This window comes from Trichoderma harzianum (genome assembly GCF_003025095.1).
Source record: "Trichoderma harzianum CBS 226.95 unplaced genomic scaffold M431scaffold_8, whole genome shotgun sequence".
NCBI lineage: Eukaryota > Fungi > Ascomycota > Sordariomycetes > Hypocreales > Hypocreaceae > Trichoderma > Trichoderma harzianum.
The window spans coordinates 451234-476558 of record NW_020209256.1 but is presented as its reverse complement, the minus strand read 5'-3'; the positions used below and the strand labels follow the sequence as shown (position 1 = coordinate 476558).

General features: G+C 52.9%; 12 protein-coding genes across 12 annotated transcripts; 4 read left to right on the top strand and 8 right to left on the bottom strand.

Moving 5' to 3' along the window:
• Positions 1-142: 142 nt before the first annotated feature.
• M431DRAFT_496485 (hypothetical protein) lies at positions 143-1835 on the top strand (the record flags this gene model as incomplete). Its single annotated transcript, XM_024917498.1, has 3 exons — positions 143-1451; positions 1524-1635; positions 1697-1835. The coding sequence occupies 3 exons, from the start codon at positions 143-145 to the stop codon at positions 1833-1835; spliced, it is 1560 nt and encodes a 519-aa protein (XP_024772847.1).
• Positions 1750-3939, bottom strand: M431DRAFT_509507 (hypothetical protein). Its single transcript, XM_024919300.1, has one exon. It carries the CDS (start codon positions 3575-3577, stop codon positions 2099-2101), a length of 1479 nt encoding a protein of 492 aa, XP_024772846.1. The 5' UTR covers positions 3578-3939; the 3' UTR covers positions 1750-2098.
• Positions 3940-6268: 2329 nt separating this feature from the next.
• On the top strand, positions 6269-7954 carry M431DRAFT_496483 (hypothetical protein; the record flags this gene model as incomplete). Its single annotated transcript, XM_024917497.1, has 1 exon — positions 6269-7954. One exon carries the CDS (start codon positions 6269-6271, stop codon positions 7952-7954), a length of 1686 nt encoding a protein of 561 aa, XP_024772845.1.
• Positions 7955-8301: 347 nt separating this feature from the next.
• On the bottom strand, positions 8302-10164 carry M431DRAFT_496482 (hypothetical protein; the record flags this gene model as incomplete). Its single annotated transcript, XM_024917496.1, has 6 exons — positions 8302-8880; positions 8976-9230; positions 9304-9578; positions 9638-9736; positions 9824-10045; positions 10128-10164. The coding sequence occupies 6 exons, from the start codon at positions 10162-10164 to the stop codon at positions 8302-8304; spliced, it is 1467 nt and encodes a 488-aa protein (XP_024772844.1).
• Positions 10165-10811: 647 nt separating this feature from the next.
• Positions 10812-13019, bottom strand: M431DRAFT_496481 (hypothetical protein; the record flags this gene model as incomplete). Its single annotated transcript, XM_024917495.1, has 5 exons — positions 10812-11144; positions 11217-11745; positions 11811-12062; positions 12117-12716; positions 12826-13019. 5 exons carry the CDS (start codon positions 13017-13019, stop codon positions 10812-10814), a joined length of 1908 nt encoding a protein of 635 aa, XP_024772843.1.
• Positions 13020-15173: 2154 nt separating this feature from the next.
• On the top strand, positions 15174-15667 carry M431DRAFT_458577 (hypothetical protein). The gene has a single exon (XM_024915333.1). It carries the CDS (start codon positions 15291-15293, stop codon positions 15618-15620), a length of 330 nt encoding a protein of 109 aa, XP_024772842.1. The 5' UTR covers positions 15174-15290; the 3' UTR covers positions 15621-15667.
• M431DRAFT_458576 (hypothetical protein) lies at positions 15668-16032 on the bottom strand. Its single transcript, XM_024915332.1, has one exon. It carries the CDS (start codon positions 15923-15925, stop codon positions 15716-15718), a length of 210 nt encoding a protein of 69 aa, XP_024772841.1. The 5' UTR covers positions 15926-16032; the 3' UTR covers positions 15668-15715.
• A 108-nt stretch (positions 16033-16140) lies between these two features.
• M431DRAFT_496480 (hypothetical protein) lies at positions 16141-18495 on the bottom strand (the record flags this gene model as incomplete). Its single annotated transcript, XM_024917494.1, has 2 exons — positions 16141-18270; positions 18331-18495. The coding sequence occupies 2 exons, from the start codon at positions 18493-18495 to the stop codon at positions 16141-16143; spliced, it is 2295 nt and encodes a 764-aa protein (XP_024772840.1).
• Positions 18496-18969: 474 nt separating this feature from the next.
• On the bottom strand, positions 18970-19908 carry M431DRAFT_458573 (hypothetical protein). Its single transcript, XM_024915331.1, has one exon. The coding sequence runs from the start codon at positions 19600-19602 to the stop codon at positions 19096-19098; it is 507 nt and encodes a 168-aa protein (XP_024772839.1). The 5' UTR covers positions 19603-19908; the 3' UTR covers positions 18970-19095.
• A 990-nt stretch (positions 19909-20898) lies between these two features.
• M431DRAFT_483331 (hypothetical protein) lies at positions 20899-22144 on the bottom strand (the record flags this gene model as incomplete). Its single annotated transcript, XM_024916117.1, has 6 exons — positions 20899-21020; positions 21251-21280; positions 21309-21365; positions 21496-21705; positions 21874-21922; positions 22016-22144. 6 exons carry the CDS (start codon positions 22142-22144, stop codon positions 20899-20901), a joined length of 597 nt encoding a protein of 198 aa, XP_024772838.1.
• Positions 22145-22273: 129 nt separating this feature from the next.
• M431DRAFT_458567 (hypothetical protein) lies at positions 22274-22639 on the top strand. Its single transcript, XM_024915330.1, has one exon. The coding sequence runs from the start codon at positions 22305-22307 to the stop codon at positions 22590-22592; it is 288 nt and encodes a 95-aa protein (XP_024772837.1). The 5' UTR covers positions 22274-22304; the 3' UTR covers positions 22593-22639.
• A 2229-nt stretch (positions 22640-24868) lies between these two features.
• Positions 24869-25198, bottom strand: M431DRAFT_458561 (hypothetical protein). The gene has a single exon (XM_024915329.1). It carries the CDS (start codon positions 25162-25164, stop codon positions 24988-24990), a length of 177 nt encoding a protein of 58 aa, XP_024772836.1. The 5' UTR covers positions 25165-25198; the 3' UTR covers positions 24869-24987.
• Positions 25199-25325: the final 127 nt, after the last annotated feature.

The window sequence follows — 25325 nt, the reverse complement described above, 5'->3', positions numbered from 1 at the left end:
GCCGCTGATTGACCGATCTGGCGGAAATGGAGGAGCAGGAGGATACAACACCACAAACAACACCGGCTACGACTATGGAAAGGATGCTTCAGTAACAAAAGTCACCGACGACCTCGACGTCGAGCGAGCGCCCTCGCACTTCATGGGCGAGATTGACCCCATCAAGGACCTCGGCGACCTCGACGGCGATCTCGTCACCGCCACCGAGGAGCGCGACCTCAAGCGCGGGCTCAAGGAGCGGCATCTGTCCATGCTGGGCATTGCGGGAGCCATCGGCACGGGACTGTTTCTTGGTCTCGGCAGCGCCGTGCAGACGGGCGGACCGCTGGGAGCGCTGCTGGGATACGGAACCGTGGGGATGGTTGTGAGTGCGGTGCAGTTTGCGCTGGGAGAGGTGTCGGCTCTGTTGCCGGTGACGGGATCGTTCGTGAGGCACGCCGAGGTGCTGGTTGATCCGGCGCTGGGCTTTGCCGTGGGCTGGAACTTGGTGTACGGCAACCTGCTGTCGATTCCGAGCGAGATTACGGCCATTTGCGTCTTGTTCGAGTACTGGCTTCCGGACTTGAACCCGAGCGTGTGGATCATTGTCTTCATCATCTTGACTGCCGCCGTGGGCCTTTCGGGCGTGCGATGGTTCGGCGAGATCGAGGCCTTCTTCGCGACGCTCAAGATCCTCATGGTCATCTTCCTCATCATCTTCGGCCTCGTCATCGACCTGGGCGGCATCCCGGGCGTCAAGCCGACGTACTTTCGCTTCTGGAAGAACCCAGGCCCTTTTGTCGAGTACATTGCGACGGGCAACTGGGGAAAGTTCCTGGGCTACTGGAGCGTCATGACGGGCGCCGTCTTCTCCTTTGCCGGCGTCGAGTCGCTGGCCATGGCGGGTGCTGAGACGGCTAACCCGCGCAAGGCGATTCCCAGGGCCTGCCGCAACGTCTTCATCCGCATCCTGCTCTTCTACATGCTGGCCATTCTCATCGTCGGCATGATTGTCAGCTCCGACGACGAGCGGCTCAGCGACTACTCTGGCACCGCCGCGCAGAGCCCCTTTGTCATTGCCGTCTCGGCCGCCGGATATCCCGCCGTGCCCTCGGTCATCAACGCCATCGTCATCACGTCAGCGTGGTCGTCCTCGAACCAGGCCCTGCTCTCGGGCACCCGTGTCCTGTATGGTCTGGCGCTCAAGAGACAGGCGCCCAGAATCTTTTTGCGGACGACGTCGTGGGGCGTGCCGTACGTGGCCGTGAGCCTGTTCATCGTCTTTTCGTTCCTGGCCTTTATGACACTGAGCAGCGGCGCGCTGACTGCCTTTTTCTGGTTGATGGATTTGGTCGGTGCTGGTGTGTTGGTGAGCTGGATCTGCATCGTGCTCAACCACGTGCGGTTGAGGATGGCGCTCAAGGTGCAGGGCATTCCGTATACGCGGCTGCCGTGGCACAACAGCTGGACCTGTGAGCTTCTGACTCCTGTTTTCTTTATATTCTCTGTGAAATTGTTCGCTGACTAGAGTCTTTATCATGTAGTGTACAGCTCGTCTGCGGCACTCTTCATGTGCAGCATCATCCTGCTCACCAACGGCTTCGTCGTCTTTACCAAGGGCAACTGGAGCCCCAGCGGCTTTGTCTCTGCCTACTTGTGAGTTGTCCCCTACTAAAACCCCTTCACTTGATATAATGCTAACATTTTTCGCGAAAAGGGACATTCCGCTTGTGCTGGCAGCATATCTGATATATAAGTTTGTCAAAAAGACAAAGGTGGTCGCGCTAAAGGAGATTCCGCTAGAAGAAGCCTTGATGCAGGCCGAACTGAAGGATCCATTGCTCAAGTCGCCATGATGATATTTTGTCTTATTTATTTAAAACGCGGGATGATCTTGTAAATACGTAGAATAAAGGGGTGCTTCAACACGGCAGCGAGCGTCTGCGGTAATAATGCTTTCAACGAATAACATTACTATATATATATTTATACGTGTTCTATCCATTCCGGGTCGTCATCCAGCCGCATGTCCACACCGTCATGATTCATAACTCGTGCTGTCTTTTTTCTTTCTTTCTTTGTTCATCATCTTTGGCGTACTCTCTTCTTAGATTTGGACTCACTCGCCGTCATCCTGCATCATGTCGTCCTCTCCCATAGTACTCAGCGTATTCTCCAAAACCTGTCGACACCGTTCCCTATACTCCAACGCCAGGCGCTGGTTCGGCGACAACAGCTCAGCGTCTTCTCCTACAACCTCCATGTCCGTCTCGTTGAGCCTCTCGAGCTCCTGCAGGATCTTGTGCTGGATGATGGCGACGGTCTGCTCGAGATAGTCCTGGCACTCGTCGTTGACGTGGCCGGAAAAGAAGCGCTCCTGGCGCTGGCGCACAGCCTCCTCCTCGGTAGGGAAAGTGTTTGAGTTGAGGGGGATGAGCTTGATGAGCGGAATGGACGAGTGCTGCAGCAGCGTCAGGAAAATGTCCCAGACCATGTCGTGCTGGACGTGCTTGAAGGCGCCGAGAAGGCCCGGCAGCGGCGGAGGGGGGAAGACGTTGAGGGTCTGCTTGGAGGCGGCGAGGAGGGAGGATGGATGCGAGATGGGCCGTAGGGAGATGAGATATTCCTCGGGCGAGGAGCTGCCGGGCTGGGTTGGCGCGGCGGAGGGAGATGGCGCGGTGCGCTTGCGGACGTGGATGTAGTCGTTGTGCAGGGCGTCGGTGACGGGAAGCATGAAGCCGTATCCCAGCAGCAGCTCGGCGTTGGTCTTGGGGCTATAGTTGTTGAAGATTTGCTGCCCGGGCTTGTGCTCCCTGCCGACCTTGAGCTGGACGGCAGCCCCTGAGCCCCTGATTCCAGCTCCGGCTTCGTCTCCGGCTGCGAGATCCCACCTCACGTGGACCGTCATGTCGTGGTTCCCAATGTCAAACAGCGGCAGCAGCACGGAAAAGTCGTTGGTGCTGACGCCCTCGGGGAGAGACTGCTGCTGCTCCTCGGACAGCACCAGCGACGGCCGAAAGGAGCGGCTCGAGAAGATGCAGTACGCCCACTGATACAGCTCACGAGTAAGATGGTCGCAAAAATCGTCCTCGGCATCCTTTTGCGAAGCAATCAACAAGTTCCTAGCATCGCGAAACTCACGACCGAGGTCCTCCCGAATCTTTTCCAATCCAATCTCGACATTCGTGCCCTCGAGCAGCTCGGCCTCCTCCTCCGGCCAAAAGGGCGGCAGGGCCCAGTCATCGAAATCCTCGGGCTGGGGGAGCGCCTGGATGTAAGGATACCAGAAGGACTCCTGGCCCTTGAGGAGCTCCTTGATGAGAAACAGGCGGCCGACGACGTGGGGCCGTGTTTTTGAGAGAAAGTCGCTGGGGAAGGCGGGCGTGGGTTGGAGTGCGTTGAGGTAGGAGAGGGAGAGGCTTGTGGGGAGGCTGACGATGGGCTCGTAGGGGGGGATGGAGGAGGTTGAGGAGGGATTGACGCGAAAGGAGAGGCCGGTGTCGGGGTCGTCGTAGATTTGGGCGGATGGGTGGAGGAGGGCGTTGTGAGAGGAGGCCCAGTTGAGGAGGAGGGAGATGCGATCGTCGATGGAGTCCATTGTTGTGAGATAGTCTTGAGATGTAAGATGAGATGAGATTGGATGAGATAGGATGAAATGAGATGAGATATAATAAGATGAGATGAGACAAGGTGAGTCCCAGGTGAAGAAGTGAGTGAGCCGAGGTAAAGGCAAGGCTCCGATATCAAAGACGAGGCTATCTCGAGAATCCAACAACCAGATAGACAGATATTCAGCCTCGCCAACAACCACTCTCTCACCACAACAACAAAATCCAAACGGGAATAAAGAAATGAATCAAAAAACACACAAGCACAGCGTATCGCCAATTGGGTGGCCGCAATCGCAAAAGCCACACGCACTGTTTAGATCAACGATAGTGTGATATGCAGCTCTCCGAAGCCTTGGAACTCGCGCAACTGAAATTTTCCCCCGCATTAGTCACAGCTTTTTTTCCGTGGTGTGCTATGGTATTGTTAGTGCAGCACATGGTTTTTGGCGGGGATATCCAGTATTTTGGGTGGTCATGGCTTAACAGGAGCTAATTGAGCATGTGGTTTGGAGCTTTGAGCTTCACTTTTGCTTCATGGGAGAGCATCCATCCATGCATTGGACTCTTTAACACAAGAGACATTTCAATTCGAAGTCTCAAAGTATTCTGCTTCTTCTTTTTGAAAAACATCATCAAAACTTGCCCCGGAAACAAACACACAGGTTATCAACAGCCTTGCATCATCCAAGCTCACATTACCTGGGTACTCGTACCTTGCTTAGCCTTTTACCCTATCCAAATCCCGAAGAGAAAAGCTCCTCCATATCCCGTGCCAAGACCAAATCTTCATCTATAGTTGCATTTACTTGTCCAACTCCAATTCCAGGGGCCCTTGTAAATAAGTGGCCACCCGGGCGTATATGATATACTCGTACTCGTACAGACAAAGATGATGGAGATGCACTTCACCATCCCAAAACGGCAAATGGTGTCCCACCGCCACCAAAACAGCAAACGGTCTCCCCTTACAGCCCTCTCGAAAACTTTGCTTGTTCATCTTGGCTCGTGTAATAATTCCCTAATTCCCTATTTCCTTCATCTTTTACTAAGCACTGTAACATATATCTTTTCGGATTCGGAATTTTGCTGCATCACGTAATGAACCAACAGGGATGTCATGTCATGTAATGAATGACTCTTATTCCGACAAAAACGTGCGTACTAAGCAGGCAACTTTGCCCGCTGGGTGTATATCCGTAGGAATGCGGGTATACATACAATGCACTCAAGTCGACATACAAAGAAACAACAACATAGACTATGATTCTAAAAGAAGGACCTTTTCTCCACAGCGGCAGAGCACTCCTGTTCTCTAGCAACACATAGTATCTTACGGCTAGTTACTTGGGTGGAAAGAATAAACAAAAAAGAAAATAAAAAAAAGCATTTCCGGGGTAGTTCTACAAATACGCAAAAATACGGCCACATGCGTCAACAAAAAATAAAGAAGACCCTGGCAAAGGATTCGCCGGCTAATGGCGATAAGCCCGCGTGGGGAGCGTGCAGAAGCTTGCTTGACGCCGAAAAACGGGTGGAGCCGAGCGCCGATTGTAGGGGATTTTTTCGGTGCTATGGCCACTGGAGGCGTCGTTTAAGGCCGAGGGCCGGAGATGCGTATATATGGATATAGAACGATTGGCTACGGAAAACGAGATGCTCGTACGGGCTAGGCAGAGGAGAAGAGCAAGTTATTGAGCAAGTAATTGAATAATAATAGATAAAATAAAATAAAAATAAAATAAACAATGAGAATCAAACACGTGGGGGCAAGTAAGAGAACAAGAGACACAGAGAGAAGCCGAACCGTTGAATCGAAATCTCGTCTATGAAGCGAAACTAACAGAAATCTCAGATCTCAGCCCTGCCGCGCAAAAAGAGATCCAAACAAACCAGAATCAAGTAATACCCCAAAACCCTCCGGCATTTGTAACCCCCTCCTTCTGCTTCATATATACCAAAACCCCCCCTTCGCAAAAAAGAGCCCCTGATTCCCATCATCAATAGCAACATACAACACGGCAACTATTTGCTATCCCTCTCTCACCACCCACTACCCCTTCAAGTCTAGCCCTTTCGCAACAACTTACCCACCGCCCCAACGTGGATGCGCCCGTTCCAGCTCCTGATTGGACACATACCACCAATCTTACTCAAGTGCTACGGCGGCGGGGCTCGGTATCGTCGTGCCGCGATGGCAGATATGCTTAAACAAAGCCGGGTGCTGATGCAATTTTTTCTCTCTCTTCTCTCCCTCTCTGTCTATCTCTGCTGGAAATAAAAATTGGATTGGGGATTGGGCTGAACGGCTATAGTGGTTGGCTTGGCTGGGGGGGGGAGCTGACAAATTGGCGACGGGCTTAGAAACCAAAGGCCGGGCCCATACATGTAGCTTTCTGTTGCTCTTGCATGGACATGTTGGCTTATCGTTTTATAAAGGAGAACGTTGCTGCTGATGGGGTTTGGTGTCTTGGTTTTCTATTGCTGTATTGACGCTTTGGCTGGGAGCAAGTCAGCTTCGACTTGGATCTTGTATATATATCTATATATAATCAACTATAGATATATATTGATAGATATATACACACACTCGAAGCATCTCTTTTCTCCTGAATCGATTCCATTATAACAACAGCATCAACATCAACGTCGACATCGACAACTCCTACATCACCGCCACAATGACAGTCCAAACATCCTTCCCCCCCTCCGATCCCTCAACCCCCTCCATCGAAAAAGAAACGCTCCCCCTCTCCTCCGACGAAGAAGCTCCCCCCTCAACCCCGAGCTCGCCTCCCAATGAACAAGAAGGGCGCCAGGTCTCCGGCTTCCGCTGGATCCTCGTCTGCGTCGCCCTCTACGTCACCACCTTCGTCTACGGCCTCGACACCACCATCGCCGCCGACGTCCAGGGCTCCGTCGTCGAGGCTTTCGGGCACGTCGAGCAGCTCGCCTGGATCGGCGCCGGGTTTCCCCTCGGATCCGTATCCTGCATCTTGCTCTATGGCGTGCTCTATGGAAACTTCAATATGAAGTGGGTGTATGCCGCTGCCGTGATTCTCTTCAGCGTCGGCTCGGCTGTTTGTGGTGCGGCACCAACTATGACGGCTCTTATCGTCGGTAGAGTCATTGCTGGTTCTGGAGGATGTGGCGTCTTCATGGGCTGCCTCAACTACTTCACTGCCCTGACGACGCCCAGGGAGCGAGCCACGTACATCTCCGGCACGGGTTTCTGCTGGGGCATCGGTGCAGTCCTGGGCCCCGTCATTGGCGGCGCGTTTGTCGAGTCGAGCGCAACCTGGCGATGGGCCTTTTACATCAACCTCATCATCGGCGGTGTCTTTGCGCCAATCTACGTCTTCGGCCTGCCAGACATCCACCCCGTTGTCGGTGTGTCTGTTCGGGATCGTGTGATGAAGATTGACTTCCTCGGACTGCTTCTGGGAGCCGGCACCTGGGTCACCTTCTGCATGGCCTTCACCATGGCCGGCGGCCAGTGGCCCTGGAACGACGGCCGCACCATCGGCATGATTGTCGCTTTCGGCGTCATCATCACCCTGTACGCCGTCCAGCAGACGTTTTCCATCCTCACGACGCCCGAGGACCGCTCGTTCCCCATCCACCTGCTGCGATCGCGCTCCCAGGTCCTGCTCTTCATCGCCACCGCCTCCAACATCACCGCGCTCTTCGTCGTCGTCTACTTCATCCCCATCTACTTCCAATTCGTCCACGGCGACTCGGCCATCTCCGCCGCCGTCCGCCTGCTGCCCTTTGTCGTCCTAACTGTCAGCTTCAACATGGCCGCCGGCCACCTCCTGTCCAGAATCCGATACTACATGCCCATCTTCCTCGTCGCCGGCTTCTTCATCACCCTCGGCAGCGCCCTCCTCACCGCGTACCTCGACCCCTCGACCCCGACCAGCTACATCTACGGCTTCACAGTCCTCACCGCAGTAGGAGCTGGCCTGACCCTCCAGATCGGATATGCCGTCGCCTCTCTCAAAGTCGAGCCCGCACAACAGGGTGGTGCTCTCGCCATGCAAAACGTCTCTCAGATCGGCGGCACCGTCATTTGCCTCGTCATTGCCGGCCAAGTCTTCCAGTCCGAGGCCACCAAGAACCTGACCTCGGTCCTGGCAAACACAAACTTCACCGCCTCCGACATCCAAAACGCCATTGCCGGAGCTCAGAGCACCATCTTTGAGGAGATTACCGGACAGCTCCGGGACCAGGCCATTCTGGCCATCACAAAGGCCATGCAAAAGGCATTCATCCTGGTCTGTGTGGGAGGCGGCGTCCACATGCTCAGCGCCCTTGGCATGAAGCGAGAGAAGCTGTTTGGCGAGATTGTTACCGGCGGCGCTTAAAAGTTCGAGAAAAGCAATGACAAAAGTTCTAGCTGTTATGAGGATCGTGTGAATGATATCCATTTTTTAGCATGACGTTTTCTGGGGTTCTTTCTTCTTTCCTTTTTTCATTGTTGTATTGCCCTCTTGGGTTGCCTTCAAACTCCCCTCCCGCCCCCCTTTTTACATGAATCCCCATTTGTGATTTGACATAGACGGCACGAGATAGATGGTGGAACTAGAATGGGAAAAAATGGGAAATCTCCCTATAATCCTTTTGTAATTAGACTGAAGCATAGCATACCTTATAAAAACCCTTAAAAAAAGATAAACCACATAAAGTTTCTAAATTTTTGCAATCCGGGGTTTTATGTAAAGCACGGCGGCACCCGGTGCCTGCTGATAATCATGCCGTAGAGCGTAAAAGGATCTATCGACGACTCGCGCAGATCCTGTTGCGTCCAGGCATCGGGTATCATCTTGTTGACCAGCCTCATGGGCCCCAGCGGTCGACGCTCCAGCGACTTCTCCAGCACCCTCAGCATGCGCATGCGGTGCTCCTCGGAACGGGCCTCGAGCGCAATGACAAACAGGGGCCAGGGTCGCTCGCAGTATACCAGCTGGTCGAGCAGCTCGTACGCCTGGTCGACCAGGGGAATAACACTCTTGGAGTTGCCGGGCTCACCCTTGGCCATGCGCAGGAGATAGATGATGGCGGCAAGGCGGTACAGCTCGGCAACGATAGCCTCCTGCCTCATCTCGGGCCCATCTAGCGGCGCTACTGTGGATTGCCGTTGCTGCAGATATTTTAAGCGGATCTCCAGGGATCGGACCAGCTTTAAGTGTGCCTCAGATTGGTAATCAAGGTCACCGGGCTCGTAAACGGCATCTATGGCTTGGCAAAGCAGGTCAAGCAGTTCCAAGGAGCAGCCAAGGATGGGAACAATCTAGCGGCAGATCAGTCAGTATGAGTTTCACTCTCACCCTTTCCCAACTGTTCTAGAGAAGGTATGATAAGAAAAAGAGAGAGAAAAAGACTTACCGTCTGTCTCTCTGGCGAAAACACGGCCTTGGAGAGAACTTTTCTCTGCGACGCCAGCATGATCTGATCCTTGTTCTTTTCGATCCAATGGCGAATACTAAACTTGTACATGACGTCGTGGTAAAAGACCCAGTCAATGATGAGTGCCTCGTCCCCAAAATACGTGTCGTCGGTTTTTGTGACATAGTTGGCAATTCGTTTTGTGCCGCAGAAGAAGATGGACCAGCTGAGATCCGAAGTGTCAAAGTTGAGCGTCTATTTCCCGTTAGCAAGTCTGCTTGAAGTCGTAAATTTAAGGAAGAAGAATCCCTATGCAGCCGTTACAAACCTCGTAAATGTTTAGTAGCATGCTCGCAGCCATCAATTGCATACACTCCGAGGGAACCGCCGTCTCAATGGCGGACTGGAGTGCTCGGATCGCTCTGGTCTGATGCATGACGGCCGTCTTGTCCATGGCTAGATGCTGATATGACAGCGCGCTGATGGCATACCTTGACGCCAGCGACGGCAAGCCGTCGTCCTGGAATGACATTCTGACGAGCAACCCGTAGAGTTCATCGCAACTCTGACTAGATGAGACCAGCCGGGCAACTGGGCTGAAGGCTGCAGCACATCTCTTGTCAGCACAGCAATGCAAGGTGAGTCCAGTTGAGCAGCCTTACTATGTGAAGCAAGGAAAGGATCCAGCCTTGCCATGTTAAAGTTTGGCTGCCTCGTCAACCAAACCTCGCCAAAGGAAGTTTCGTCATAGCGAGCCAGGGCTGAATAAGTGAAAAAGTCAGTCGGTCAGCCACCAGAGCAAAACACACTTGAGACATAAAATCGAGCTCAAAAACTCATTTACATACTGTTTTCCTGAGACCCCTTGACGTCGTCGCTCGTGGCATTGATAAAAATGGGATCCTTTGCCCGGATAGGAATGATGAAATGCTCCTTTTGCAACGACGCTGACCGTCTCTGGTCGCCCTTGCGCGGCCACGACAGCTTCAGGCCGTATCCAAGACACTGGCGGCCCTTTTTGACGCAGTTGCGGCAGTGCGGCAGCGTCTTGTCGCAGGCAATCTTTTGCTCTGCAGTTGGCAGTTAGCCATGGATCAGTTGATATAGTGAGTATAGCAGTGAGTGCTTATGAGAGTGGCGGGCTCTCCCTACGGCGACAGTTCCAGCAGCGCTTCTGCGTCTGGCTCATGGCAACGACAGGACGGGCGAGGGCGATTGGATTAAAGGCGGTTATAAGAGGCTTGCGATGTTTTCTGAATGTCTGGCTTGATGAATAACTGTTTGATTTGTCACCACTTTAAACTGCGAAAGTTGAAGTTTGGTTCGGGAGAGTTCAGGCCGGGCGATAGGGAGAGTGGCTACTAAGTTGAGCATAGTACAGTACAAGCAGCATGCTGTAGTGCAGTCCATATACAGTACAGTGCATGTGCATACAAGTACAGGTTGCTCGACTCTTATGTCAGCGCCTAGACCATGCTGGACTCGGGGCTAAAAATTGGCAGCATCCGCCTATTTGCTGCATCGTACTTCTCGTATCGACAGTTTTTCTTGGCCCGTCTGCAGCCCTGTTTAGGATCGGCCCCAAGTGATCGGGAATTTGGGGAATATAACTCATATTGCTTTACTATTGAATATGTGTATGGTTAAATACGAGAACAAAAATGTCAGAAACAGAGGCATTGCTAACCACCTTGTATAATAATTACTGTATAATACAGACGACCATGTATGTATAATCCGGCCAATAGCGCTTATATCACCAGACATCAGACAAGCCTCAATCCTTCTCCCCATCTCTCCCCTTCTCTTCCTCTGTCTTCAGTATTCTGCTCTCTCTCAGTGAAACTCGGCTTCCACCCGCCCATACCGCACCCCGTCAACCTTGAGCTCAAAGCCCAACCCCGCACTGTCCACAATCATCTCCAGCGTAAAGTCGAGGTTGTCGAATTCCACCCCCCTGGTCGTCGTCAACCGCGTAAACAGGCTCCTTGGCACGGCATTCAGATCCGTCGTCAGCGTGCACACGTTGATCAGGTCGCGCGTGTGCGCCGCCGGCGGCTCGTCCGCGTCGCACGCAATCAGGTCGTCCGTCACGATGAGCGACTGGCCCGGCCGGAAGTTGCGGGTGTAGTGGAAGGCAATGGGTGACAGAGGAGAAAGCGCCTCGCCCTGTGGGCAGTCAGTCATCGAATCGAACAAAGATATAAAGGAGACAACAAGACAGAGAGAGAGACTCCTTACCTTGGCAATGTGCCACTGCATCCGATCAGACACCATCCACCGCTCCCACAGCGGCGACCAGTACCGTTCACTGACAGAGTGCTTCTCCTCGTCATACACCGTCGCAAACGACGTCCCGTAGTGCATCCTCGACTTTCTCGAAATCACCATGTTGCCCTCCAGCCCCCGAAGCACCGCCCCGCGCACCACCGCCGTCCACGCATAAACCGGCTGCATCACCTCGATCGATCCGCCGTCCTGCGACACACTCGCGTTCGCATGCGTCGGTCTCTCGCTGTACGGAGGCGGGGCGGCGCTCGAAAAGTGCGACTTGAGACGCCGGTATAGATAGTCGCTCTGGCCGAATCCCCCGACCAGCACGATGCCTGAGACGATGCCGCCCTTGGCACGGAGTCCTTCGACCTGGCCTTGGACCAAATCGCAGACTTCCTTGACGACGGGCTCAAAGATGTCCTTGATCTGCTCTGCGCTCATGACCATGAATCCCGAGTCCAGCCCTGCCTCCTCGTCATCTGGGAGTCCGGGAAACCTAACAAAAGTCAGTAAAAAAGACAGTCCCATCGCTGGATATAAGTAGACAGGCAAGCAACATACGGAACATTAATCTCCTGATGTTCGTCCTCGTTAAAATTGCGCTTGACAAACTCTTCAAAGTACCGCAAGCCCATCTGCCACGTCTTGCCCTTTTTCGACTTCATCTCGTCGAAGCGGGCCTGGCCCAATCTTGTCCGAACATGCTCCTCGAACCTGTAGTTTAAAAAGGCACTTCCACACAGCCCACCCGTTCCCACGGCAGACTCTTCGACTCTCAGGGGTTTTAGGGATATGATTTTGTAGGCAATTAGGCTAGATTTCTGTCAGCTCTGTCTCGCATGTCAAGGCAGTAGATGTAAAACTCACTCCACTGTGCCGCCTCCTGCGTCACACACGATAAAGTTGTCCCCAATGTTCAAGTGATTGGGCTGAATCGCCTTGAGCGTGTATACAGCCGCCGCTTCAGGCTCGCTAATCATCTGAATCTCGGAGCGGCTGCCCATGCCCGCCCGCTCAGCCGCCTGCAGCGTCGTATTCTTTGCCGTATCGCTCCAAACCGCCGGGCACGTCAGGACGAACTCGACCTTTGTCGAGGCCATGAAGGATTCTCCGTAGCGCCGCGTCAGGGTGTCCATGGTGTGCCGGTAGATCTGGGTGAGGTAGTCGCTGACGGCATCGACAACATTCTTGTTAAACTTCTTGAGCTGTGCCGCCGTGTCGAGAGGGCTGACGTAAAAGGGGAGCTTCTGGGCGCGATCAAGAAACAGCTTGATACACCGGAGCCTTGACTCGTCTGGCTTGAACTGGAACCCCCATTTTACCGTGGGCTCAGCGCCGGGCGAGGCATCGGGAGGGAAGCTGTATGTAATCTCGGTGGGCACCTTGTCTGAGGTGATGCCGTTGCCGCCTGGCCACGTCTTGATGATTTCGACGTCGTCGGGCGTTGATGTGTATACTGCGGCGACGCTGAAATGACATTAGCTTAAGATCTGGGAAGAATCTTGTCTCATATCATATCATCTCATCCTAGCTCATCCTCATCCTCATCTCATCTCTCACCCACTAACTCACTCACCCTGAAAACGTCGTGCCAAAATCCACCCCCACAATCAACCGATCAGTCATCGGCGGCTGCTCCCTCACCGGCTCCCTCACCGGCCCATTGATAGCCTCCGTAGAGCTCGGCGGCGTGTAGCTCGTAAAGTAACTCCTGCTCTCCTGGTTGCGCCGACTGGCGCTCGTGCGCACCGGCAGCGCGAGGTTCTGCATCTTCTCCAAACAAAGCGCGACTCACAGCGCCCTCAATTGCGTGAAATCTCGGTGACGGGTTCCAGCGGTCATGCAGTAGAGAGCGGTTTGTTTGTTTGTCCTGTTGGTATTGGAGTCTCGCCTGGTGTTATTCTTCAGCTCTCGGTGAGCTCACCAGGGCTCATGTTCTGAGTGGCCCGGACCGTGCTACACCCCTCTCTTCTCCCGCCCTTCCTCCTTCTGTGGCGGGCCGTACAGATGACGAGATGCGATATGGGGGATGGATGATGCTATTCGCGGATGAGGGCCTCGGTAGTCGCCAAAACCAGATGGGGCCGCGGGAGTCGCCAACAAGCAGATGAGGCAAATCGCCCCTCTTGTGATATTGCTCTAGATGCCACGTAGATGCCACAGCAAACGACTCTCGATGCACCAACAAGCCGTTCAGAACAAGAGAATCGCAGTCGCTTTTGATTGTCGTCCAGTTGATACCTTTCTTCGCTGCTGCTCGTTCAAGCAAAAGACTGACCCGCACAAGCAGAAAAGCGCTCTCCAGGCACGGCAACTCGTCACCAGATATAAATATCCATATAGAACCCCCCTCTTTCCTCAATGAGAAAAAAAGACAATTGATATAAATGAAAAACTGAATAAATAATAAATAAAAGGCCAACCTGTCACAGACTCAGGTAAGAATCAAAAAATAAAAATAAAATAAAAAATAAGCCCCGTTCGTCTAAATTATTCTGTTGCCTGATGATGGCTTTGCACTTGTTTTTTTTTCTCCCCTTGTTTGGCGGACTCCCTCAAGGCTGCCTCAGCTGGACGACCTTGTTCCCGCAAGGTTTTCCGCAGGTATCGCCTCGTTTCTCTTCCGTCTGGGGTCTAGCGCTGACACGTGACTGTTCTGCTTACGTACTAGGTAGACGCTCAACTCGTGGCAGTTTTCCCCAGAGCCTCATTCTGACAGGTCCCCGGTTTTCTCCCATTCTTAATTCCTGGTGCACTGCGACTGCTACGGAGTTACACACTGCGCGATGGAGTACGAGTACGTACACCGCAATCCGCAAAGGTGGTGGTGCATGTACCCAACCTTATCCCTTGTACAGTTACAAGTACTTGCCCCATCATCGTGGGCAGACTCCAATGGCCTGACAGATCAATGATATCCTCCCAACCCCAAAGAAGAAATATCAAATCATAACAAAAATGATAAAGATTAGAAGAGAAAAGAGACGACGTGGCACAGCACACCCCCAAAGCCAGGGTTCCCGTAAGGCTGCCAGATTTCGCTGCGGATCCTCCCTCCCCCCAAAGGTACTCGTAACACCGCCAATACCGTTACCGGTACACACCATCTCGCTCTGCCTTGCGCCCAAAATGCCCATCCCGTTGCATCCCATCCCATCGCTCCGCCGCTTATACAAACCGCCCCCCTTTCATCTCGTAAGCCAGGCAACAAACAAAGTTACATGTAGGTAGCCAGATAGTACAGTAAACCCGCAAACTCCCAGGCATCTATCTAAATCACGTCCGCATTTCTTACCTCTCCCTCCAACAAGAAATAGCATCTAGTATCAGAAAAAAATCAAGTCAGACGGACACAAGAGATGCATCTGGCTGGCGCTCACTCTCGCCATGCAAGACCCCAAAAACATGCATCGCCGCGCCCCCTCCATATGCACTGTAGTCCCACCCGCAATCCCTACAAGTGCACACGACGAACTGTTTGATATGTAAGATACGGTAGTGGTACTCCGTACTGGTAATGGTAAAAACTGGGAGCAGCCTTGGACCGTTCAGGCAGCAAGATACAGCCACGAAAATGTACAGTGTAAGCGAGCGTGATTCTTGCATATAGTGGTGTTGCTCTTGTTCTACTTGGTGCTTTCAGCTGTATATACCGACAGAGATGGATTGATGAATGCTTGTACTGGGCTTTTTTCCTCAGTAGTTATATACTGAGGTAGGTAACCGTAAACTGGTCATGACATTGCCATCACATGAAAATGATTTACTCGGCCTGCGACGAGCCACTACGAAGAACCAGAGCTCCATCAAACCAGAAGCGATTCATCGTTTACAATCAAGTAACACGGGCAGTCAACGATTTAATCCATGCAACATAATAAGAGAATTCTTAATGAAGGAAAGGAGAAGAAAAAGGAGATATATAAGATAAAAAAGAATAAATTATGCTTCATTGCTTTTTACAAATTGTGAGGGGTGTACTTCAACGCAAAAGAACACAGGCAGATACATAAAAAAAACTCCTGTCTCCATGTAAAAAATATGCGCCCTCACAAGGGCAGACCACTATTGATTGTTGCAAAAAAAAGTTATCGAAAAAACGACCGTAAATATCCAACCACGACAAGAAAAAAAAAAAAACGCCTCGACTCCATCCATCCCAATCTCAATCCCCTTCTTCTGCTTCTTATTCCTCCTCTTCAGCTTCTTCTTATTCTTCTTGGTATAAGGAAACAAAAATTGTTGACAAAGGAAAAAAAAAAAGTTGGTGTACTATGTGAGGTATATTTTGCTTCAAGCAAGGCGAGGGCCAATGCTCGCCCTTCTTATTTTCGGTCTATACGGGGTATTTCGGTGTGCCATGAGTGCTAGTGCTCAAAATGTTCAATATTGAAGAAAACGAAGCGAAAAGCGAATCGAAATCCAAAAAATAAATCAAAAGGCTACCCCGAGCTCTGGCCTCGATTTTATATGTCGAAAGCCCCTCGAGGGTGATATATGGTACGGTACGCTCTTTGTGGTAGTAGTAGTAATAAGTAGTAGTGTGTGTGTGTGTTTGTGCCAGCCGAGATACGCAGAATAAACCAAAACGAGTTTTTATACCCCAGTCGAAAGAAGATGTGAAAAAAATATAATGTCGAAAAAATAATGATATGATGGTCGACCCGGCGACTCATGATTCAAGGAGCGAGGAAATATGTGCCGCAAACCAACACCAAAACACCATTTATCATGCGAAGAAAAAAAATAGTACACGCCATATTAATAAACAAAAAACAACTTTTTTGCCTCACCACTCAACAGTGACATGTCCGAGAGAAGGGGGGGGGAGAAAGGGGACAAAAGAGACTCCACCGAGGAGAAATATTAATGACGTCTCCCTGTTTGTCTTTTAGATACGGTTTCCGGCGGCCCAGATGCTGGCAGAGGCCGAGGCGCTCCATTCACCACCCTCGTATGGCGGGGTGGGCCACTTGTACTGGTTGGCCGTCTTCTTGCTGAGATCCAGTGGCTTGGGCGCCAGTGCTTCAGCGCCGTCGGCGTAGAGCAGCTGGTTGCTGTTGGCAGACGGTGACGGGCTAGGGTACGGCTGCGAAGTCGACAGGCCCAGGTTGCTCGCCGACTGTCGCAGCGACTGGGCGTTTCCCTCCAGGCGCTTCATGGCCTTTTGCGTCGAGGTGAGGACCTCGTCGAGGAGCTCGTCTTCTTCGGCCGGAGTATCGTACTGCTGAACACCCTGCACTGCCTGGGCACGTCGGGTACGGCTCGAGACGGGGCCGTTTCTGGCGGCGCCAATCAGGTTGTCGACGGATCGGGGCTGCTGGTAGGGAAGCGAGTGGTGACGCTTGAGCTTCCCGGCCGCGGCAAGTTGATGCGACTGGGGCACAGGGGCGCGCGGCTCAGAGCCTTGGACGTCGCTGAGAGTCTTATCCAGAGACTCGTACTCGGCCTTGGGAATGGGGCCCACCTGCTGGTCGACAATCATGGAAGACCGGTTGCTGTTCCAGGGGCCGCATCCGACCTGTGCCTCCATGTCGTCGTACGCTGGCGAAACGGGGGTTTGGTGGCGGCCGGAGAAGCGCCTGGCACGTTTCCGAAGGTGCGAGAAGAAGCTCTCCTTGTGAGCGCTGGGAGGGGACGCAAGGCCCGTCTGTCCGTTGAGAGCACGCTCGGCCTGAGCCCGGTGCATCTCGGTATAGTTGTTGCTGCTGGAGTTGACGGAGAGCTGTCGGCCCAGCTTCTTGCTCTTGTCCTGGCTGTCGGCGTTGCTGTTGGCACGCGCCGTCACAGCGTCAGACAGGGGAGAAATGGGCTTGATGGAGGGCAGAATCGGCATCGGCGCAACACCAGAGAGGCCGTTGGCCCACGTACTCCGCTTGGCCTTGGGCTGCTGCTTGGTGGTGGAAACGTCGACGGTACTGGAGGTCTGGACAGGCGAGGGCTGAGCAGGGGCCACGACAATGGTTTCGGGAATGTCGCTGCGGCCGATGAGAGACTTGCGGAACCACGACTGCTTGGAGACGGAGTTTGAGGGGGCCAGGCCCTCCTTGGAGTGGCGGCTAATGTCTGACTGCTTGCGACCCAAGATCTTGGAAGCAGACGACTTGGGCCTCGACGGGTCCGTAGCATCTGCAAAGTATTCGTGGTTCAGAGACTGGGTGGACGTAGGACGGTTCTTGGGATCCCACATCAAGCACCAGGTGACAAAGTGGCTCAGGGCAGGCGGCCACTGGGGGGTTTGCAGGATGGTGTCCATTGCGTGAGGAGCCATCTTGGGAAAGGAGAAGCCGAGCTTGGAGGCCAATCTAGTGCCCTCGCGCCACTCGCCGCCTCCCACGCGAGCACCGGCCTTGTTGTACCAGTTTCCGGGGCTGCCCATGATCTCGCATACTCTCCACACCTGGTCGACCTCGTTTCCGCCGGGGAAGAGGGGCTTGAGCGTGGCAATCTCGACGGCCATGGCGCCGACGGCCCAGATGTCGACAGGAGCCGAGTACTCACCGGCGCGCAGAAGCACCTCGGGCGCGCGGTACCACCTGGTGGACACGTAGGTGGTGTAGGGCAGCTTGGAGTGAGTCTCACGGGCGAGACCAAAGTCGGCCAGCTTGACGGTGTAGGTGGGAGGGGTCGATGGCGGTGTAACCAGGGCAGAGTATCGTCGGAAGGAGTTTGAGGTGTCCTGGTGGGCTGAGGTGGAAACGAGAATGTTCTCGGGCTTGATGTCGCGGTGGAAGAAGTTGTGGGAGTGGATGTGCTCAAGACCCTGCATGATCTGGAACAAGATGCTCTTGACACTTGCGTTGTCGAGGTACTTGTGGTCCCTGGCCTTCATCAGCTGGTACAGGTTGCCCTCCATGTACTCCATGGCGATGTGTAGCTTCTTGGTGAAGGGGTCTAGGAAGATGTCGAGAGCGGGGACGAGATGAGGGTGAGGCGGCAGGGTTCGCAGGAAGACGACTTCTCGGAGCTCCAGGCAGGGCGCCAGAGACTCGAATGTCTTCTTCATCGACTTGATGGCCACCTAGGTAGGATGCGTTAGCAATGGGATCCAGGCCGAGGTTGGTATGCTGAGCTGTCTTACAAGAGTGCCTCGACGGGCGACGGCGGCACCCGCTGTTCGAGTTCGAGCCAGGACAACGCTACCGAAGCTTCCGTCTCCGATCTCCTTGACGACCTCGAAGCGGTCTTCGAGCGCCATGTTGCCGTGAGGCTGTTGCCGCAGCGTCATTTCCGTTGTGGCTGTCATGGTGTATGGTTGACGACTGAGAGTGTTGGCGCTGGCGCTATCAATGAAGTTGCAGAAGCAGCTTCAACAACGGTCCAAGAATTGGACGGAGGCTAGGGCGGCCAGTCGAATGCTTTAAACAGAGCAGAAAAAAAGAAAGAAAAGAAAATCGACAGGCAAAAAAAGACAACACCTATTGGCCCGCAAGAGATGAGCTCTGTCGCAGAGCTGCAGATCGTTTATCGTGGCATTCAGGTAGGGCAAAGGGGGAGAAGAGAGCTTGAGGTTGCTGCAGTTTGTCGTCGGGCAGGAGGGTTGGTTTTGGTGAGGTTGAGGTTGACGGGGCGGGTCGCTTACACAGACGGATGAGAAGAATCGAGATCGTGAAAATCCAAAAAAGATGGAGGAGAAAAGGCCGAAAGGAGGTCAGTGTAAGGAGTGACTGAAGTGAGGATTAATTTCAAAGTGGATAGGCTTGGAGGTTATGGAAAAGGGGAGCTCTCAAATGTCAACGGCCCAGGGGGGGTTGGTACAGTACTTTCTGGCACTACAGGACTCCCAACAGTGGCTAGACCCAGCTGATCGCGGAGGGATCCTGGGACCCGGACCGCTAAATTAGTATTAGTTGGGCCTGTCTGGATTGAGTGGGAGCCCGCTCTCGGCTTGGCAAATACGAAATGGAAGAGATGAGATTTGATGGGATGTGAAGATGAGATGAGTGCTAAGTAAGAGTAGAGGGACTGTAGTGTACTGGAGTGTACTTGTAGCAGGTGAGAGTGAAGAGCCGCCAAGAGCAATTTGGGGCGAGAGATGATGATGCGGTTGGTGAGATGAAATGAATGACCTGCGAGTTGACGACGGAGAGAGACGACCAAAGCAGAGCAGTGGAGCGTGAACAGACAGAACTGACAGGGCTCCTTTTTTTTTTCTCTCTCTTCTCTCTCTCACTCGCGGAGAGGCGGTCGAGGTTGGACGATTGAGCGTCGTCGAACGGTGCAATATTTGGGCCAGTCGCAGACCCGCGGGCACCAGCACTGTACCAGAACGAGAACCAGAACCAGTCGACAAGCAGCAGGCCAGAGCAGAAGCGCGGCAGTAGCCAGCCAGCCCAGTGCATTTCCAGACCATTTGGTGTTTAGCCGGGGGGGTTGAAAAGGCGCGTGTCGCAGACGAGCCAAAGAATGAGCAGCGGCAGAAACAGGGTGCCAACAGGGGGCTGGACGTCTTGTCTGTCGACTTTGCACTGCTGTGTGAGTGTGAATCTGGTGTGTACTGCACGTATGTTCACGGTCCGTGCATTTGTTTCTTTTTTTGCTTTTCTTTTCCCGTTATTTTTTCTTTCCTTTTTTTGGGGACTTGTATCATAAACGAGCTACTAGTGGTATTGGTCGGTTGCATTGAATTCAGCTGTTCAACCGTCGCGCACAAACACGCATCGTTGAACCTGCTCCAGCTCAACCTCAGATCAGCAGGTTGGCACCCGTAATACAACACAATACACCTGTACTTGTCAAGCAAGTACTGTCATTCCCATTCAGTGAATGGCCCTGCAAAATAACAACAAAGCGAGCGAGTGGTCTAGGTCCAAAGCAGAGAAAAGCGTCTGGTGCTACTCTGCTATGGGCGATGGGGTGACCCCAAGGCCCGTCCGTCATGCCATGGGCTCGACAAGGCACTGCAGTCACCAGGCAGGGATTGGCTCCGCCGCCGCCGTTCGCATGAATGGGCGACTTTCTGGCCGCCAGAATTTCTGCTGTGATTTGATTGATTGATTGATTGACTCGAAGGGGGGCGCGGCACAGGAGGTGGTACATGAGGAATAAAAAACGAGCACAAGACGGTTTATGCTTGCCCATTGAAGGGACGCCCATCAAAAGCCACCCGCCCGAGTCGTCACAAGTTGCCGGTACGCGCCGTTGCAGGCTCAGTGACTTGTGCGCACCAGCTCGCACAGCTCCCGCGGCCGCTGCTTGACCGCACTTTTCACGGTCGCGGTGCAGTAGCTCCTGGTAGCTCGCGCGGTACCCCATACATGTGGCCTTCTCGCCCAACCACCCGCGTCAGGTACTAAGCCCGCGCCGCAGTGCTACCACACGCCACCCCGTATTCCGCAGCCACGTTCAAGGTAGCGGTACCGGCGGGCACAAGTACCGCGCTGCCCAGCTCGTCTGCTGAAAGTTACAAGTTGCAAAATGCAGAAGTTACCAGGACCCGGCGCTATGCCGCACTTGGTGCTGGGGCAATGGCAGAAAAAAAAAAGGGACCTCCGTCTCTTTAATTTATCAAGTGGGGCCTGGAATCTATCGCAGAACTTCCTTTTGTCACGCTCAAATTGGGCAATTTGCGTGGCGGACAAGGGTCGGAGAGAGAAGGGGAAACAAGAAGAAATTTCCAGAGGCCACTTTTTAAATGATTTCTTCTTTTTTAGAGGGGAGCTATTTTGTTCTTTTTTCGCTTCTGCGAGAGTTGCAAGGGATCTCCCGTCAGGCGACCAGGCAGCTCCATTTCGCCTGAGGCCACGGGCATATCTGCTGCCAATAGAAAACCTGGCCATCCGGTAAATAAGGTATGAATAACAGTAACCGTATCTTGGATGATATTTGATAGCACCAGACGGCACAGAGCTGCTCTACAGTGCTATTACTACCTAGCTACGTGCTTTGGGCATTACTGTCCATATCAACCTTGCACTGATATCAGCCCAATGTACCAAAGCGCCAACACGTGCAAGCCCTCCACTCCTATACTCGCTCAATTCGACACATTTACGGCTTACCTTGTACTCGGTACTCCTCCGCGTGTTTCACTGTGAAAAAATTTTCCACCTTGCTTACCAGAGTTATCGTATATACGCGGTGCTGGAGGAGCATCGGAGAAAAACATTGTTAATGCTTGTAAAAAAGTACGGAGTACAAGTATCGTCTGTACCAGAAATCGAAGCGCTAGTACTTCCACAATATGCCCATCTTCTGCAGATGAGGGCCCAGACAGGGCAGCCGGCCTGGTGCCAGCACAGCACACCAGCGCCCCGGGGCACATTTTGCTGCGCTCCTATTCGACAATATTGTGCCCAGCGCCAGGGTCGCTTGGGGATCCACGGGCCAGTCAGAGCTGCCGGGGGTCTTTGGTTGAGCGTGTCTGGTGTCTTGCGGCTGGAATACGGAGCGCCGGACCAGTGACAAGCAGAGCCGTGCAAAGGATACTTGTCGCGCCAATACAACAAAACGTGGGCTGTCAGCAAGTCAATGCAAGATTCACGTTTGATACAATGTACCGAGAACAATGTACGAGTCCCGTACCGTAACAACAATGCACACCACAACTCAAGATGCAATCCAATCCAGTCATTTCAGATTCTCTTCAGTCTCTTCCCACCTGCTGCATAAGCGAAGCACTCACACGCGACGTTGCTGGAACGCCGAGAGGGGCCCCCACAGCGGCTAGTCCGCTACAAGAAGCAAATCCAACAACGCCTAAGCCGAGCCGGGACTAGCCGGTTACAATGGGAAATTCTGCCATGTTTCAATTCCAACACAAGTACCTGCCAAACAGCCGTTCCAAAGTACTCCGACATGGCTGAAGGCTGCGCCGTGTACTTGCGCGCTTGTACTTTTGCATGTGCGAATCTCTCACCAGCGCTGGTCCGGTCGGTACTTCTGATTGCCGCCATTTTACAGAGCGAGATTGGTGATTTTGACCTGGCCCCAACAAAGCTCCTTATATTTCACAGCGGCGCGAGTGCTTCACGGCGATGCCTTGCCTTGTCATGCCTTGTCATGCTTTGCATGTTGAGATTAAGAACCTGGAAAGTCTTTGTCAGCGCTTGAACAATGCGAGTGCTGCTTTGCATCTCACAACGCCACCAAGTGAGCTCAAGAATCACTCTAAAATCCATTGGAGCCCTCCAGCATGGATGCGCCGGAAGAGCTACTCGTGCTATGTCTCCGGATCATGACGGCTCACTGCCGCGGAACAGGTATCTTGACATGTACGAGTACGCCAACCATTTTTTTCGCCTCCTGCTGCTCGGGATTGGCGGCGTGAGATGCCTGTACAGTACTTGGTATTGGGGGCCGAGACGCAAAGCTCTCATCAAGTCAAGATGCCTTCGCTCCTAATACGGGTACGAACTGCGCACATAAACAAAAACACATATAAATAAAAACTTGCACCTCCGAAAAAGGAGAATGTCGTCCGAGAGAGGGGCCGGTGGCATGTAGTGTACTTTAGTAGCCGTCCTCCAGATCTGCAGCCTCGCGGTCTAGAAAAGCCTGAGGAAGGCTTGGATGCACGTCGCTTGGGTCTATCAACGCATTGGCCTGCTTTTAGGGAGTCCAAGGCTTGCCCGTAATGCAGGGACACACACAGACAGGCGCACAAAGGAGAGAGAGAATGATGAATAAGAAAGCGTGGCGGCTACGAGGCGATTCATGTCACATCCAGCCCATGAACGCGTGGTGTCACCGGTGACACGCCGTTGGCCATTCTACTCACACGAACTAAGGTGAGGACGACTTGAGTCGGAGCATTTCCAGGTACAAGCGCCAAGGGGCCGAGGGCCTCTGTCGAAAGGGCCGTGTCTCACTTCTGCGAACATGTGCCTACACCGTGTATGGGCTGACGAGAGACAGAGAGCGAGAAGGCTTTGTCCATGTACGAGTATTCAGTTGGATGCTTACAGGAATGCTCCGGGCAGGATTCCGGTTACATTGTGCTCGGCCAGAACCGGACTGCCTGTTCAAGATGAAGTCTTTCTGTTAGTTGGTGACTGATTTGGTATGGATTTCATATCCAATAATGAGAGGCACGATCATTTCAGTGTTGCGCCACGACCCAATATCATAACTACATGTGCCTCTACCTCTACCTCAAGCACATTTGTCGCAATGTATTATTGCGTTAGACGAGATGGGATGGGATGGATGCAAAATAGGTATCATCCCAACTATTGAAACGGCTGCTAGCACCAAGCACGGGCTCGCCTTCACTCCAGCCCAGCTGCAAGAGAGTCTCCATCCTTGTGCCAGTAGTTCCGCATGGCCGGTATTGTATCCAGTGGCCAGGGCCTTGCTTCTCCCCTTGCATCAGGGCTGCAGCGGCTGCAACTCCGATGTCTCTCTTTTTCCTCCACTATTCCAATAGACCGCGGTTCCGGCAGCAACCCCCTGACAGAATTGGATCTTCTTTGCTTTTTATTCTCCTCCCCGCGGCTTAAAATAACAAAAGCAATAGAGAAAATTTTCACATAGAGCCCCTCGTGTTTCTTTTCTTGTGAGACGGAACAAGCGCGAAGTGACCCGTGCGAGAGACGCCCCCCGGGGAATCATCCCGCCGCATGTCTGAGCTGCATGTCATCGGGGGCGCCTGGGGGAAGCGTCCAAAGCTGACATTATCAAAGGCCATCCCACCGTTGCACAAGGCGCTTCAGGTGTGTACAGTACTCGTACCTGGGGAACTTGAGCATTTGCATTGCACACTACACTCGTGCGTGGTGTGCCTGCCTGGGCCTTTCCGCTGTGGCGTTGCTTAGGGACACTGACTTGTCATCCATCCTGTTGTGCCTGAGATGGTGGCGATATTTCCCTTCTCTTAATGTTGGTGGAGTGGGGATTTATAGGAGCTGGATCAGGAGCTTCGAAAGGCGGACAGAACAAGACGTGAGCAATACATTACAGCTCCGGCAAGGCTAGACTTGTTCGCCCCCCTATCTTGCTTCTCCCGATCGAAGCTATCCCATGATGGTACCTGCAGCACTGAGTACTACATGTATAACCAGCACCATCAGCTTCTTCGACAGGTAAAACAGGCTTCATCGAGTCATTCGTCAGAAGCAGTGACCCGTTTGACAGCCGTCGGGCGCCGCTCTGCGTTGAACGTGCCAGCCAAATCGCCATTGTGCCTTGTACAGCCCAGGTCAGCGTGGCAATGAAGCAGATAGACGCCTTAGCATCAAGAGCGCGGGAATCCATCCATGATCCCTTTTAGTGGAGTGCCTCTTTGTTGAGACTCCGGGATGGCCTGCCGACATGGGACGGGACATGAGCCCTGCCACTGAAATACCATTGACATCGGTCTTGATACTACCAGGCGCTGTTCCGATGCCCCTATCTGGCTCCAGCGTCTTTTTTTTGTCGTAGATCTGGTGTCTTGTGGCCTGAGCATTGGACTATGCAAAAGGTCGGCAGCTTTGGCCTCAGTCACACCAGTTGATAAGCCGATTGCGTGGGTTTTACATTGTAGGCGCTTTCGCGTTGAGCGTGACGGATAGCCACTCATCTCGTATCAGATGCGAGCACTTTAGACGATGGAGAAGCCCATTTCAGGCGAGCCCCGAACAATGCCTGTACCTGTTAATTACAAGGTAGCAGCAGCAAGTCTATCGCACCCGCACGTGTGTATCAATCTCGGTATTCGGGACATGGGGCAGCGGTTAAACACGACCTTGTCGACTGTTGCAGTAAATTACGAGTATTGATGTCTGGTGCTTTTCAACCTTGTGGTTGGGCGGGCAATTCACATGCTTGGAGAGGGAACCTGGCGCATGTGCCTTTGATGAAACAAGCCCATGGTTAGAAGAGTATGCGGCATTACGGTGAAAATGTTTGCATAAACGAGACATAGTTTGGCGCAGTCCGTACGAATTATGCGAATTGCCATTGAGTTTTGAAACAATCTTCGGTGCGACATCATTTACATCAGCGCTCCAGTTGTAGGGTAGATCAACACCATTCAGTCTTCCAAACGCCAAAAATTGGCATGTATAGACATAGCTGGGATATCGGGTGAATTTAGTTTCCAAGAAGCATATTGAAGGCTCTTTTGCGGTAAAAAAAAAAAAAAAAAAAAAAATT